Below are 16,481 nucleotides of genomic sequence, written 5' to 3'. Positions count from 1 at the left end.
ATGGTCTTTTCCCTTACCAAGATTCCTCTTCTTATTACCTACTATTTCCTTTGGGAAGGAACTATTCCTTCACCTCCTCAGATGATCAATCTCTCCTTTAGGTCAACTTCTCTCTCAAGGTTTACTCATTGCAAACAGACTAATTACCCACCTACCTTTATGGGACTCCACAGATGATGAGATACCTCTGTGAATACTAAGAATAGCTTATACCCATCGACTCCTTTTTCCCATTGATATTCTTTTTTAGCCGCTGTGATCTCGATTTTTGTTCCTAGTACATCATAGAAATCATTGCCCCAGCAGGCTTTTTTTCAGTGTTCAACCTATCGGCAATATTGATCCTACTGAACACCTTCAGGAATTCTTATGTCTTCTGCTACTTCTCTCATGGTTCTCTTTGCGGATTACCTGGCAGTCTTTTTCTTTCTATCTCAATACAGAACTTCTCTCCTCTTATGATTTTACATGCTCTACCTAAGGAATTGCTTCCCAATCTTCAAATGTTATACATCTTATTTGTGTTTCTATGGCTTGTGCCTTGATCCCTTTCCCAAGATCAAATCCCCATCGCACAGCTGACTATAACACCTACAAGTCCAGCCTGCATGTCACACTCCATGGGGTCCTTAAACCAAACTTGTCATTTCCCTCTCCCAAACCTCCTCCCAATGTTCATAGTTTTGGTCATGATATCCACCATTCTTTCAGAAGCCTGACTATTCATTTAAATTCAGCAAATTTCTACCATATGCTTAATATGTGTGAGTCAACAGTTCCAGGCATGGGGGGATAAAGGGGACAAGGCAATACATGAGGCTCCTATCCTCATAGAGTTTGCATTCTAAAGTAGGAAAACAGAAAACAGACAAGTAATCAAAGAATATAAATTTTGGTAAAGACTAGTGCTACGAAGAAAGCCAAAGTGCTGCAAAGGAAGCCAGGTTGCTGTGAGACACGGGTTTGGGCAGTGGGACAAGCAATCAGATGAGGGGACCAAGGAAACCTCTCTGAGGAGGTGACATTTGAGATGACTGGAATAAGGAAAAGGCCAATCATGTAGATAGTGAGGAAAGAGCTATTCTAACAGACATGGGCCAATTCAAGAATTCAAAATTTGTACACACCCCTCTGTTTCCTTTATTCTCACCTCAACTCCTCTTTCTAATTTAAATTGCTTGTTAGGTCTTGGAAAGTGACCTTGATTTTTATCTCTTTCATCTATTTCCTTCTGGTTTAAGACCTGATTGCATCCGGCTCCCCATCATTTCCTGTTCCAGAACATCCCTCCTATCATTACAGAATTAATCTTCTCGAAGTGAAAGAAACTACAATACCGTCCTTTTGCTCTAAAGCCTCTAGTGATCCCCCATCATTCACTGAACTAATATAAGCCTGGAAGAGTAGCATTCAAATCCATTCAAGGTGTAACCTCAAAATATATTTTTCCATTATTTTCTTCCATACTGCTAGGCACAATCCCATCCAAATTTGTGTGCAGAACACACCTTCAACATTTTGTGTCCCCTTTACTTGGACCGACTGTCACCCCCTCACACTCATTGTGGATCTGTCACAGCCCTCCTGGTCCTCTAAGCCCCATCTAAAACCTTTTTTCCTTGAAGATACTTTAGATGTCTCTCCATTTTTAACCCACAAAGAATTTTATCCCTTTCTTAGAGCATTTGTCATACTTTGTGCTAGAATGTGGTTAAGTGCACATCTATCTTCTCTCTCTGCATCTCTTTATCACAGATGTTTCCAGACAGTGACCACATGTTATTTTCCCTTGTACTAGTATAGTGCCTCACACAGAGTTGGCATGGAACAGTATTTGTTGAATGGATAAATGAACTTGTCAAATCTGAGTTTGATCAACTAATACTTATTTCACAAGACCCCAGTAGTTTCCTTTTTATCATTCCTCTTATTGGTTCTCAAGACACTTAGATGTGAAAAGTCTGAAAGCAGAGAAGAAGTACAGAATACAGTCCCTATTTTGAAATAGTCTAGTTAGTTTCAGTTGAAAGTTTGTATTGAGGAACATTAAAGATACCTATTTTTTTTCAGGTTGCATTATCACTATAGGGTGAGAAAAATAACTTACAGAAACACTAACTAATTTCTTGTTCAGGCTACATGAAACTGCTTAACGTTATTTAGTTCTTAAAAAAAATATAATATCTGTAGTTTAAAAAAAGTTTGCTTTTCGGGGCGCTTGGGTGGCTCAGTGGGTTAAGCCGCTGCCTTCGGCTCAGGTCATGATCTCAGGGTCCTGGGATCGAGTCCCGCATCGGGCTCTCTGCTCAGCAGGGAGCCTGCTTCCTCCTCTCTCTCTGTCTGCCTCTCTGCCTACTTGTGATCTCTCTCTGTCAAATAAATAAATAAAATCTTTAAAAAAAAAAAAAAAAAAAAAAAAAAAAAAAAAAAAAAAGTTTGCTTTTCAAGTATTTTGTTTGCATTTACTGAATTTTAAAATAGATTTTATTCTAAAGCTTTAAAAAAAATACATTATCACAGTCACAGAAGCTCAATACTTACCACATTACTGCATGTTCTGTATCGGATATTTCTTCCCTCACAGCTCCTGGAGGACAAAAAGAAAAAACAGATTCATTATTACCTGTGAAAGGCTCAAAATTGAATCTATTTGCTTATAAAAACAAGTTTCAGGGCACCGGGGTGGCTCAATTGTTTAGCGTCTGCCTTTGGTTCAGGTCATGATCCCAGGGTCCTGGAATTGAGTCCCACATCGGGCTTCCTGCTCAGCAAGAAGCCTGCTTCTCCCTCTCCCATTCCCCCTGCTTGTGTTCCCTCTCTCACTGTGTCTCTCTGTCAAATAAATGAATAAAAAATCTTAAAAAAAAGAGAATAAAAATAAAAACAAGTTTCTCTTAATACAAGTAAGAGTCTTTTCTTCTGAGTAACAATGTTCTTAGGAAAGTTCCTATCAAATATTAAATAGCAGATCTCAAGAAGTTGTGTGTGGAAATGGATTTCTCCATGAGGGCGGAAACTAAGCATTCATTTTGCTTCCAGAAATTTTCAGAATAAATACTTACAGTTAGTGCTTATTTAACCAAATAAATATTAATGCAAGGTTTACTGAAAATGAATCCTGCCTTCCTAATTATTGCTGGCATAAGACTGAAGAGATGTTTCACTGAACAAATGTATGTCTGGAATATGGTAAGAATGGGACTTGATAAACATGTCTTAAAATTACACATGTAAGGACATGAAATCTCATAGTTCTTAAAGAATTATTTTTTACTTCTAAAATACACAGTCATTGTAGAGGTTTTGGGAAAGAAAGTTTACAAAAACAGAATCTCCCAGAACTGCTTCATCTAAGGATAATCCCTATTATTTTGATTTTATTGATTTCTTCTCAGTGCAGAGGAAATCACATCACCTATGCCATTTTGTAGTTTGGTTTTTCCACTTAAAAATTTTTGGAAGCATTTTCCCACACTGTTAAATAACTTTAAAGACACAACTTTGAGAGCTACATAATATTCCGTTAAATGAGATAACATAATTTGTGTAAGCATTCTTCCATGACTTGTCATTTAAGTAATTTCCAATCAGCGGTTTGATAAATGATAGTGTGATAAACTATGTCCATGTGTATGTTTTATCTAAGTTTCTGACTATGGCTGGTAGGATAGATAAATTTCTAGGGGGAAAATACTGAAATAAAGGGAATGAGCTTTTATAAGGCTTTTGATAAATATTGCCAAATTGCATTCCGTAAAAGTTGTATCATTCCGCACTCCCATCATCATTACATGGGAGGTTCATTTTACTCAATTTCTATGAACCAAACCAATTTTTAATTAAATATTCAAAGGTGACACTTAAAAAACAAGGATAGCAGTACTCTGCTCTTTGTAAAATAAATCATACTTTTTTACAAAACAAGTAAAAATATGTTATAAAATGCTGAGAGAATGATTATACTAATAACCGATAGTTATGAAATCCCAAGTATATTTCTAAGGTTGTTGTATGTATTAATTTATTTAATCCTTTCAAAAACCCTGGGAAATAGGGCATTATTATTATACCTATTTTACAGATGAGAAAACTGAAGCTTAGGAACGTTAAGTAACTTGCCCAAATCTCACAAGTATTAAGTTGTAGAGCTGAGATTTGAAGGTAGGCCATCCAGCTTCAGAGCTTACACTCATAATCAAAAGGATTGACCACTACCTAATTTACTTGTTTATCCAGCAAACGTCCACTGAGCTACTATGTGCTGGGCAATGCATTTACTTCTCAGAATACAAAGAAGAATGAATATGATTTTGTCCTTGGCCTTAAGAAAACCACTCATGTCATTATAATTCAGTGTAGGAAAAGCTAAATAGTATGTATTAGGTCTTGGGGATGTTATCAAAAATAGAATAGCATCTGAAAATACAATTACACAAAGGCTATCTTCAAGAAATAGAAAGGTCCCAGGCCTAAGGACCTGACTGTGACCAGTCTGAGGTTATTAACATGCATTAACAATAGAATGTGGGAAAGGCAAGGAAGGGCTGGCCAGGCATTACAATCATAGAAAAGAAGAGAATGACACAGATATATGGTTGTCAGTGCCCCCCCCCCCAACAATGCCTAGGCGAAAGGTCAATGAACATCATGTCCTCTAGGTCCCATTGGCAAGGCTGTTGCTATCATGATATAGACACCTCATGCTAATTTTGGTGATGCCAAAGAATGCTCTGTTCATCCCAGGAACACCCTCATTATGATGCCATGTTGACCAAACATCTTGCCAAGAATGATCTGGTTTCTCAGGACTGCTGAGAGGCAGACTGTGCTTGTCATGCTGATGGGGGTATTTTGGTTCATGTAGTAGTCCTATTTTTCATTGTAAGTTACTAAATACACTAGCATTCTAGTTTGAAACATTAATCTCATGGACCAAGTCATTGTGAGCCCACCTCCAAGAAAAGGATCTGTTCTTGGTATGATTGCTGAAATATACCTGATTTCTGAGTCTAAAAAGATGATAACTAGGCTCCAGTCGATAGTAAATTTGCAAGGTGATGAATTCTACAGCCCAGAGGCCTCAGGTAGCATGCCATTTAGACACTGGTCTTAGCTGAATGTGGTAAGTTTTTCAGTTTTGCAATTCTCAGTACATAAGTGACATGGTGTAACAGTTCAGAGCACCCACTTTGAAACCAGAATCCTCTTTCTGGAATCTTGACCTCTTCTGCAGTTTCAATATCCCAGTTCTATCATCTGTAAAATGGGATAATATATCTTATCTCCTGAGATTATCATGAAGATTAACTGAGTTAGTATCTGTGAAGCACTTCCTATGGTACCTAGCACACAGTAAGAATTACATAGACATTTGATCAATTAATGGCATAATAGCTTTAAAAATATAATAAATATGGAAAGAAGGTTAATAATATGTAGAGAAGAAACCACAGGCAAAGGCATAGACATATAAAAAGGTCTGGCTTGGTTTTCCTAGAGTTGGGGGTTTATATGGGGAACTGCAGATGAGAGAAAAACCTTCTAATTTTGAACTTGGCAACAAAGGGGAACCACTAAATGTTTTAAAACCGAGGAGACACAATGACTTCTTGCTTTTAAAGAAGTGAACTCTGGTGTTAATCATTAAGACCTTAAGACTCTATGCTTTTCACCTAATTTTATTTTCTTTTCCTAGCCTTATCCCCCAAAAGGAATAATGAAAACATTTTTAAATTAGGAATTTGAAGATGTAGGTCATAGACTTTGCTCTTCTCCTTGTATAAGCCTGTTGTCCTCTCAAGGTCTTACCCCTCTCATAGGTCTAATGTATGTTGGGATGGTGAGGCACCAAGTTGTGATCACAAGCTGAGATAATTTATAAAAGCTCTGTTCAAATGCCAAGGAGATAATATCAAGATATCATTTACTGAATATCAAACCAAAACAAGCAGAAAAATACCCACTTCATTAACCTCAACGAGCCTTTTCCAATATATTTGCAACCACGAACACACGTTTTTAAAAGCATCCTTGAAAAATAGGAGATGGGGCACCTAGGTGGCTCAGTTGTTAAGTGTCTTACTTTGGCTCAGGTCATGATCCCAGTGTCCTGGGATTGAGTCCTGCATTGAGCCCCGTATTGGGAAGAGCGGGAAGCCTGCTTCTCCCTCTACCACTCCCACTGCTTGTGTTCCCTCACTTGCTGTCTTCTCTCCATCAAATAAATAAATAAAATCTTTAAAGTAAAAAACAAAAATAGGAGATGAAGGCACATAATATAAAAGACTGATTAAAATCCTTCTTATTTCACAAAAGCAAAAGCAAACATAAAACAAGGAGAAATACTTGCTGCAATTTTCAAAGAACGTCTAATAATTGTCTAACACCTCATATTGATTTACAAATATTTTTTCCCCTGACTTAAGCCTCGCCGTTACTATAGAGTATTACTTTATTTATTTCACTTAACTGACTGAAATATGATTTAAAGTGGTAATGCTAGATTTTGGAAAGGTCCTCATTACTGAAAGACATTATGAAATTGTGGGTAACAATAGTAATTCTAGCCTGCATGATATATTGAGTGCCTTCTGTAGGTATCCGAACCAGGGTTCCATATTCTGTGTACATTATCAGTAAGCTTCTGACAACTCTCCACGTTTTTATTATTCCCATTTAATACATGAGAAAATTGAGAAGAGAGAGAACCAGGGACTGGAACCCAGATTTGTCTAACTCTGGAGCATGTAAAACAACAAAAAAAGAACAAGATGTGCTTAAGAGGTGTAAAATATTGGGGCACCTGGGTGGCTCAGTTGGTTGGGTGTCTGCCTTCTGGTCAGGTCATGATCCTGGAATCGAATCCCGCCTTTGGTTCCTTGCTCGGCAGAGAGCCTACCACTCCCCCTGCCCACCTGTCCCCCTGCTTGTGCTCACTCTCTCTCTCTGACAAATAAATAAAATCTTTTAAAAAAGTGTGTAAAATATTAACACTAGGTGAAATCTGGGAAACCAAGCAGAGAGTTGGTCTGGGGCTTAACTGCACCTTATTGTTACCGTTATCCATTTATCAGCTGCTCTTCAGTTCTGGTAAATTCACTTTTAGTAAGTAAAAGATACCTACACACACACACACTGTGTATCGTGAACCTCTCCAAGAGAACCTCTATGAAATGTAACATGAAAAGAAATGCAGGGCAGAGAAGCTTATATGTTTTAAAAGCTCAAATTTATTAAACCTGAATATAAATTTTATTTAAGTTAATGAAGTGACTATTCCACCACACGGATTTAATTCATGCCAAGTGTGAATTTCTTCATCCAAGGCATTTATCTGGGCACAAAAGCTTCGTTTGAGGGTCAAGCAGTAAAAAATATTTTCTTCCTTTCTTTAGCAGTTCATTAACTAAAGCAGCCAAATGGCTTCCTTCATATCTAAGCAAAATAAAATTCACCTCTGGGAATGAAAACATAAATTTCAATCCAGAATGGTTTCCAAAGCACGTTATAGTCCACTGATAACAGAGATTTTTAAGTAAATGCATCCTTTCAACTTAAACTATAGAGAAGTTTCAGGGCTGTGTTTAGTGAGGACTGTACCAGTTAAGGACTCGTACCAGTTAAGGACTCAGAACTGGTTCAAGTATGAAAGAACAAAATGCAAATATTCAAATATATTCCAAACCAGATTTGTAATGGGAAGTTCCTTATTTACTTAATTACTTACTTATTTTAGCACTTTAGTCCTAGCCAGTCATTAATTTTGACTTAATTCCTCCTCTCAAAAATGGAAATCATCTCAATCACAAGCTATTATTTCTGAATTATTCAGACTTTAATTCACTTATAATGAGATTAGTGTAAGCTTGAGGCACAGTTTATTGGTCTCTCATTAACACACAACAAACCATCCAAACTCTTCCAATTCTTAAAATCCTGATATCTTAGTTTCAATTACTATAATTTGACAACCACAGAAGAGATAAATTACCAGGGAAAATGAAAAGCTCTTTCCAGGCTTTAGCAATTTGTTGGTCCCATACTTCCCCATCCTCCCACTTACATCATTTAAGACATTAAAAGAGGGAGGCATATTCAACTTATCTCTCACTAAAAACTGAAAAAAAATTAAAAAAAGAGTAACGCACAGCCATTTTTACCTCAAAATTGTTCTCATTTTCTCCCTAAGCAAACAGATTCTTGTGGGGACATAACCAGACTCATCCTTGGTGACAGTAAAGAGTTTCAGGAAAATGTAGTAACTGTGTGTTTCAGACTCCAGGATTTCAAAATACTGCTCATGGAGTTTGCTTTTGTTTTCCCAAAACCAAAGAGGGCTGCTCAAAACAGGTGACAGTCAAAACAGGTTACAGTATATCTTGGAATACCTGCTGGCTCTCAAATATGGACTCGGGCAAAGAACTTTAAAATATGACTGTTCATCTGCTTATGCTCTCTTTTTAGTTACCTGGAAGGAAACCATGAACTCTTCACAAGAGAACAGATATAAAACCATATCAGCAGTTCAAGCTGATGGAGGGACTCTGGGTCCTTTAGATTGTGGATCCTAAAATGAGCACAGATTAGACAAGATAAGCAGACTTACAGCTGGAACCAGGATTTTGTGTAGTACTGGAGCATAGTTTTCCTCTCTTACTTCAATTTGAGCATTACAGTGTCCCCAAGGAGCCAGTTAAAGCACTTCTACATTTCTGGGATTTTTTTTTTTTTTTTTAAACAAAGACCTCAAGAGGAATAACAAATTCTGAGAACACTTAAGAGGACCAAGTACAGATGCACCATTGGTCTGCTTTTCATTTTCCACAGATACATTATCGTAAGAAGTTCTTTCAGGAAACAACACTTGATACTAATCAACTTGGTCATTAAGAAGGAGGTTATTGATTCTTCTCCTACCCACTTAAGCCCCCATGTTGCATCACCACTTCCTCATATCAGGGAGATCATATGATAGTTGTCTTTCTCTGCTTGACTTATTTTGCTAAGCATGATACGCTCTAGTTCCATCCATGTTGTCGCAAATGGCAAGATTTCATTTCTTTTGATGGCTGCATAGTATTCCATTGTGTATATATACCACATCTTCTTTATCCATTCAACTGTTGATGGACATCTAGGTTCTTTCCATAGTTTGGCTATTGTGGACATTGCTGCTATAAACATTCGAGTACACGTGCCCCTTTGGATCACTACGTTTGTATCTTTAGGGTAAATACCCAGTAGTGCAATTGCTGGGTCATAGGGCAGTTCTATTTTCAACATTTTGAGGAACCTCCATGCTGTTTTCCAGAGTGGTTGCACCAGCTTGCATTCCCACCAACAGTGTAGGAGGGTTGGGATTGGGAGGGAGACAAACCATAAGTGACTCTTAATCTCACAAAACAAACTGAGGGTTGCTGGGGGGAGGGGGGTTGGGAGAAGGGGGGTGGGGTTATGGACATTGGGGAGGGTATGTGCTTTGGTGAGTGCTGTGAACTGTGTAAACCTGGCGATTCACAGCCTGTACCCCTGGGGATAAAAATATATGTTTATAAAAAATAAAAAATTTAAAAAGAATTGCAAAACTAAAAAAAAAATAAATAAATAAGGAGGTTACATGAACCTCTGGACACTGTGTATAAACCTATCCTCAGATGCTCACTGTCCTCATCCATGGGTCAAACCGGTGATAAATCCTAGGGTTTAGAAGAACTAGAGTCTGGACATCACAGATGGTTGGCAGTGATCACGCCTTGCATAGGGGAGAAGGAGGAGTCAGAGGACATTTAAGTGGTGGGTGCCCTAAGCCCCATGTTCTCTTCTTTCCTTTAGCTCTGTTTTACTCTTTTGTTTAAGAAAAGTAAGCCTTCAGTGTTTTGCATTTTATTCCATGTTTAAATCATTATTAATTCCAATTTAGAATGTCTTTCATGAGAATCAAAGTGAGCCTGATTCATGAGGAAACTTTCTTGGTGTGGTGCTTGATCCCAGCAAGAGGAGCAAGTTCAGCACCACCCCTTCTTCAAAAAGTATCTACTCAGAAACAGAATAGAATGGTAGTTATCAGGGACTGTGTGTGTGGAGGAATTGGGGAGATGTAGTTTAAGGGTACAAACTGGCAACTGGTAGACAAGTAAATGGTGGAAATTTAATGCACAGCCTGGTGATTATAGATAAAAACACTGTATCATAAACTTTAAAGTTTCTAGGAGAAATTGTTCCCACCACAGAAAAGGAATGATAACTATGTGACATGTGAGAGATATTAACAAAAGTGGCAATCATATTGCAAGATACAGATGCATCAAATCAACATGTCGTATGCCTTAAAATTTTTATGCTATATCTAATAAGAGGTTAATATCCAAAATATAGAAAGAATCTACATAACTCAACAGAAAAAAAGGGAAGGAAGGAAGGAAGAAAGAAGAAAAAAAAAAACCAATCTAACTAAAACATGGGCAGAGAACATGAATAGACCTTTTTCCAAAGAAGACATCCAGATGACCAACAGATACACGAAAAGATGCTCAACATCACTCCTCATCAGAAAAATGCAAATCAAAACCACAATGAAAAATCCCTTCACAACCGTCAGAATGACTAAAAAAAGATAAGAAATAACAAGTATTGGTGAGGATGTGGAGAAAAAAGAACCCTTGTGCTCTGCTGGTGGGAATGTAAACTGGTGCAGCCCCTGTAGAAAACAATAGGACGTTTCCTCAAAAAATTAAAAATAGAAATACTGTATGATTCAATAATTCCACTCCTGAGTATTTACTGAAAGAGAATGAAAACACTAATTTGAAAAGATATAGGCATCCCTATATTTGCTGCAGCACTTTTTATAATAGTGAAGATAGGGAAGCATCCTAAGTAATCAATGACTGGTGAATGGGTGAAGAAGATGTGATGTATATATGCAATGGAATATTATGCAGTCATAACAAAGGAGGAGGTATTGTCATTTGGAACAACACAGATAGACCTAGAAGATCCTATATTAAGAAAAATCGTCAGCCTGAGAAGAGAGCAAAGACCGTATGATTTCACTCATATGTGGAATCTAAAAAACAAAACAAATGAATAAACAATCAAATAATAGAATCAGACCTATAAATATAGAGAATGAGCTGATGATTGCAAAAGCAAGGTGCCTAGAGGATGAGAAAAATGAGGGGGAAAACCACCAAACCAACACATTTTATTGTATACCTTGAACCTCTACAATGTTATATGTTAATTATACCTCAATAAAAACAGATCTGCAGATAATCATGTTATCTGCATGACCAATATATAGTCATTATATACCATACCTCTGAATAATTGGAGATGTTCTAGTATGCATCCCCAGTGAGTGCTTTATTAACATTAATATTTGAGAGAGAAAGAGAAGGAGCAAGACCAGGGGTTTGAGAGAGAAAGAGAAGGAGCAAGACCAGGGGTTAGGGTTGGGGGGAAATAGAAGAGAGGGAGAGAGAGAATCTCAAGCCCTGACTCAGGGTTCCAACTCATGACCCGAGATCATGACCTGAGCCAAAATCAAGAGCCAGATGTTTAACTTACTGAGCCACTGGGCACCACTAGATATGAAATATTTTTAACACACATTTAAGTAGTGTATGTTTACTCCAGACAGACTTTGAATCTCTCTCTACCCACTTCCAACAGCCATGAGCTCCCAGACCTATCTCAAGTAATAAGAAACTTGCTTACAAGATTCTCCATAACAAGAAATGTTTCGAGTACCTGGGTGGCTCAGTGGGTCAAGTGTCTGCCTTTGGCTAAGACTGTAATCTGAGTCCTGGGATTGGGTCGCACACCAGGCTCCCTACTCAGCAGGTGGTCTGCTTCTCCCTCTCCCTCTTCTCCCCCCCCCCATGCTTGTGCTTTCTCTCTCTCTCTCTCTCAAATAAATAAATATAATCTTAAAAAACAAACAAGTAATGCTTGATCGATGATACTTGCTAAAGAAAAACAGATCTTAAACATTAATAAATCTCTTTGACCTTCTTTGTGGCAAACTTCAGTGTTTTTCCTCCTTGAGGTTAAATCTCCTTCCTTCGACAAAGTCACCTAAATTCTAGAAATAATGCATCTGCAACACATACAACCCGCAACGAAAAAGTACCCTTGAAACAGGGGAAGACAGGTCTTGTGTGCTGTGGGACTTTCAAATGTAAGCATAAAAAATATCTCTTCTTTTAGGCATTTAGTTGAAAGGTCCTCACGTTCACACAGGATGCCCTGTTCATTTTGGACTGCCCCTCTGTGTGTGATGTCTCACGTGGCTCAAACAGATTAGGGCTGAGGGAGAGATTTATTTTTTTTTTCTGAGTAGATAGATACACAAGCCAAACTATTATGACAGCTTGATAAATGTAGCTTTTGAAAATGCTTTCTGTCGTAATAATACAACAAACAACAAGGAGGCAGGCTGCCAGGCATCATCCATCAGTAGGTGAGCTGCTGGGAACAGACACAGCCCTAGTGTCACACTAGCTCTTCTCCATCTGCCAGACGCTCTAACGTGGCCTCAGATGCCAAAAGAACAGTTGGCCTAAAAGCTGCATTTTCAAAGCAATCTTAAACAGAATGGGGGGGGCAGAGACCCAAATTTTAAAAATGGTGCCATAAATGGAGACCTCGACTTTAAAGTGTTCCTTTGGCATAGACAGCATATTTTTGTAACCTTAATTTTATAATTCACCACTTCTGCTCTATACTAATCTCTCATTAGAAAAACATTCTGAATACTCTACCAGCTTGGAGACCTCAGTTCATGCATACAGAGGGGGTTAAAACTTCATGTCAAGAACTAATTCAATATGAATGGAGATGATGTAGGTTTGGAGAAAACATTCTGAGAAGACATTCCCTCTGCTTGTTTGATCTTTTCTTTACCATAGGAAACTAAGGAAATCTTCTCTAACCTTTATAGATTCTCTAGCAGCAGCTAAGAGGCTGCAGAGCTGTTCAATTAAAATTTAGACTCACGTGAGGATATTGTAGGCTGGATTTTGGAGTTTATCCCCTGAGTTTCAAATTGGTTTATTTGCTACTACTATGAGTGTTTGGTGTGTTCTTAATTACAACTACAAAAATCCCTGCCAAGGGTTTTTTTTTTCCCCAAACAAGTATGATTTTACATATCTCTGCCTGTTCTTCAAAGACAGGCGTGTTACAACAAGGCATTGTGTTCTCACAAATATGGGTTGAGGTTCTGAAAATGAGGAGTATGCCCGTGCAATCAAAAAAGCCGAAAGCAATAACAATGACAATGTAAACCACAATGATCATGCCCAACTTCTAATGATGCCAGAAACTGCTCCAAGCATACCGCTCAGAAAATTTAATGAGAAAACGTACAGTAAGCAGTCTGACGGGGAAAATGAACCCTCGTGCAGGGTTTCTGGCAAACAAGCTTTTGTATAAGGCTCTCAGATTCATAGTCTCTTAACACATTTATTGAGCCTCCAACCTGAACCAGTACTATGAAAGGCATTGGGAAAGATAGAAAAATGAGGACCTTTCTGACTCTTTCTATGTCATAATTTCATTGGAAAAAAATCCACACCAGCCCACGTAAAACACACAAGTGTCTACTTCATAGTCAACAACTAGTGGGTATGGTCTGGATACTACATGAAAAGGGAGTTGGACAAAGGGATAAGCTGGTGAGAGAAAAGTACTTAAAAAGATAGTATTTTAAGTACGATGTCCCATATGGGCCCCATGTGTCCCAAGAGTGTGATGGAAGAAGAGGTAACTCCAGAAACAGCCCTACAACAGGTTCCTGGCCCTAATATTCTATTCAATAAATGTGTCCAACACTGAAGTAGGCAGGTACCTGCTGTGTGCCAGGCAGAAGATCTAAAGACAAGCACGATAAAACCTGTGCCCATACGCTGATCATGTAGCAGGGGACAATGCCAGACACATAACTCTAACACATGCCAGGTCATGGAAAGGAAACTCAAAGTGGTGGGAAAGTATAGCAAAGTGAGACCGAGGGACACAGCAGAGGATGCAACTTTAAATAACAGTAAGAGTTTTGCAAGCTGGGCATGGGCACGGAGGGATATCGTAGGTGACAAACAATGTGGTCAGGTTTTGAAAGGACCAGAAGAGTCCTCTAGCTGTCCAGGGGTGTTTTCACTTTAAAAAAACAAAACATGTTTTTTGTTTCTTTTATATGCTTTTCTCCCCCTGCCGTCTATGTCTCTGAGCCCCAGTACTTAGCAGAGGGCCTGGTGTAGAGTTAGCACTCCAGGAGCATTTTCTGAGTAAAGAAAAGAGGGAAGGAGAGAGGGAGAGAGGAAGGTTAGGAAGGCAGGAAGGGAAAGTGGGTCAAAGAAAGAGCGACGCTGTAGAACAGAAGGAAATGCTATCCGGAGACCACAGAGAACTTTTGGTCTAATATTTGCGCTAAGTTTTGACCCTGGAAACCTGATTGGAATCTTTCTATAATAAAATGAAGATGAAAAGTGTAAAATGAAACAAAATAGTTACCAGAGGAAGGAAGCTCCGACTTTTTTTTTTTTTAACAGATTCTGTTTATTTTCACCTATTTACTCAAAGTTATATTTGTCACCATGATGCATTTGTTCCCTCTGAAAGATGGCGGGGTATGGGGTAGGGGGATTGCTGCCTTTGGCTCAAGATCCACTAGCAGGAAGGACATGTACTTTTTTATACATATACACATGCCATAAGGTTTGCAAATAATCTTACATTTGCTCAGTAGCCAAAAGAGGCAAAGAATGAGAATAAAAACAAATGTGTTTTAGCAACATCAAGTCCAACTTTTCCGTCTTCCCCATGAGGAAAATGTATATTATGAAACTCTAGGACTCTCACAACCTCACCCGACACAACCCTGGAGCTGGGAATTTATGGATTATTTTGGCTACAGACAAAAGCTCTTCAATCCGCTCATATCACCCAGATGTCTGTTGCAAGATGGGGGCCTGGAGAATAACACCGTTTTTCTTTAAAACCATTCATATTAAGAGCAGCCTTTGTTCCTCTTCCTATCTGGCAGCAAAATGGGTTTTGACTGCATATGTGGAGGAGAAAAGCTCTCTGTCTCAGGGTCACACATTCAATTTTAGAGTTGAAGGACACCTTAGACATTTGTTGGATATAAATATTTATTGAACACCTATTCTGTTCCAGGCACTGCCCCCTTGACATCATAAATGAGCAAACGAAATCCCAGAAAAATTGAAAACCCTATCCAGTGTCACATAGCTAGAAAATAGTGGGGTCAATAGTAGTAGTTTAAAAAACTAAAGGGGACAGTCTACAGAAAAAGGTAAAAGGTTCTCACAGAGACAGTGAAACACACTATTAGGAGAGCCAGGTTCCCAAACAGGTGACTTTCTCCCACTAGGAAAAGATATCAGTCTCGACCCGTAAGACCTACCTGAAAGCCCAGAGGTAGGGATTGGCTGTGCAGCTACTTAAGGTTGGCCTATGTAGTTATGGGTTTCAGCTGATGATTGTACATGAATGTGATGTTACTTAGTATTCTATATTTATTCTTTTTGCCTCCAGGTAAAGTATCCTTCCCCTAGTGTATGCAATTCGGATATCCCTGGTCATAATATCTGGTGTCCTTTTAATTTCTATCAATCTCCCATTCTTTCTCTTTATTCTTCTCCGGCCTGCCCCCTCCTTCTTGCCAACCCCCTCTCCCCCAGTGGCTGAAATTAAGCAAAACAGTTAAGGCTAAATAAACTCCTCTTTTCTATTGCACATATTGGGCCCAAACAGATGACAGAATTCGAGTACTATTAGGAAGCCTATTAAGGGTAATGATAGATGCTGAATTGAAGGTAGAAAGTTAAACTCCATTCTATGGATAGGAAATTTAATGAATCAAAGGGAGGTAGATCTCTGTAAATCTACATAAGATACCCAGTTACTGGGCATTAACTTAGTCATTCACTAACAACCTGGAGGCATAAAGAGTCATAAAACTGGAACGGAAAAAAAAACCTTGAGAAATCACTTAGTCCATTGCCAATTTGGGCAAGGTTGACCTTGACTAATACTAGACAATTGTGTAAGTACTCAGAAGAGTTGTTTTCTTGGCTTGCAGAAGTGTAGGGAAAATCACTACTTCTATGTCCTGATAAGCTGGTGCCCAGGACTTTCTTCCTATGTTACAGATTGGATCATTTCCTAGAATCTTGAGTGAGGAATCAAAACTTATATGAATTTCTTTATCAGAAAATCTCTTCTTTTCTTTATTGCCCCAATCTCTAAATTCCCAGAAGGCTGAATCATTTCACTATCATCCCCTTCAAAAGAGCAGCACTTTTGGGGCGCCTGGGTGGCTCAGCCTCTGCCTTCGGCTCAGGTCATGGTCTCAGGGTCCTGGGATCGAGCCCCGCATCGGACTCTCTGCTCGGCAGGGAGCCTGCTTCCTCCTCTCTCTCTGCCTACTTGTGATTTCTCTCTCTGTCAAATAA

General features: G+C 38.6%; 1 protein-coding gene across 3 annotated transcripts in view; it reads right to left on the bottom strand.

The window, feature by feature from the left end:
* ADAMTSL1 (ADAMTS like 1) overlaps positions 1–16,481 on the bottom strand; it is an 899,097-nt gene that overhangs the window by 324,883 nt on the left and 557,733 nt on the right. For all 3 annotated transcript variants that reach the window (XM_013063102.2, XM_004765700.3, XM_004765701.3), the window contains one exon: positions 2,542–2,587. In XM_013063102.2, coding sequence (XP_012918556.1) covers positions 2,542–2,587 — 46 coding nt within the window. The remainder of the gene's footprint in view (positions 1–2,541; positions 2,588–16,481) is intronic.

This window comes from Mustela putorius, unplaced genomic scaffold, assembly GCF_011764305.1.
Source record: "Mustela putorius furo isolate JIRA1106 unplaced genomic scaffold, ASM1176430v1.1 tig00000421_pilon_pilon_pilon, whole genome shotgun sequence".
Classification (NCBI taxonomy): domain Eukaryota; kingdom Metazoa; phylum Chordata; class Mammalia; order Carnivora; family Mustelidae; genus Mustela; species Mustela putorius.
This window is presented reverse-complemented; position numbering and strand designations above follow the sequence as displayed.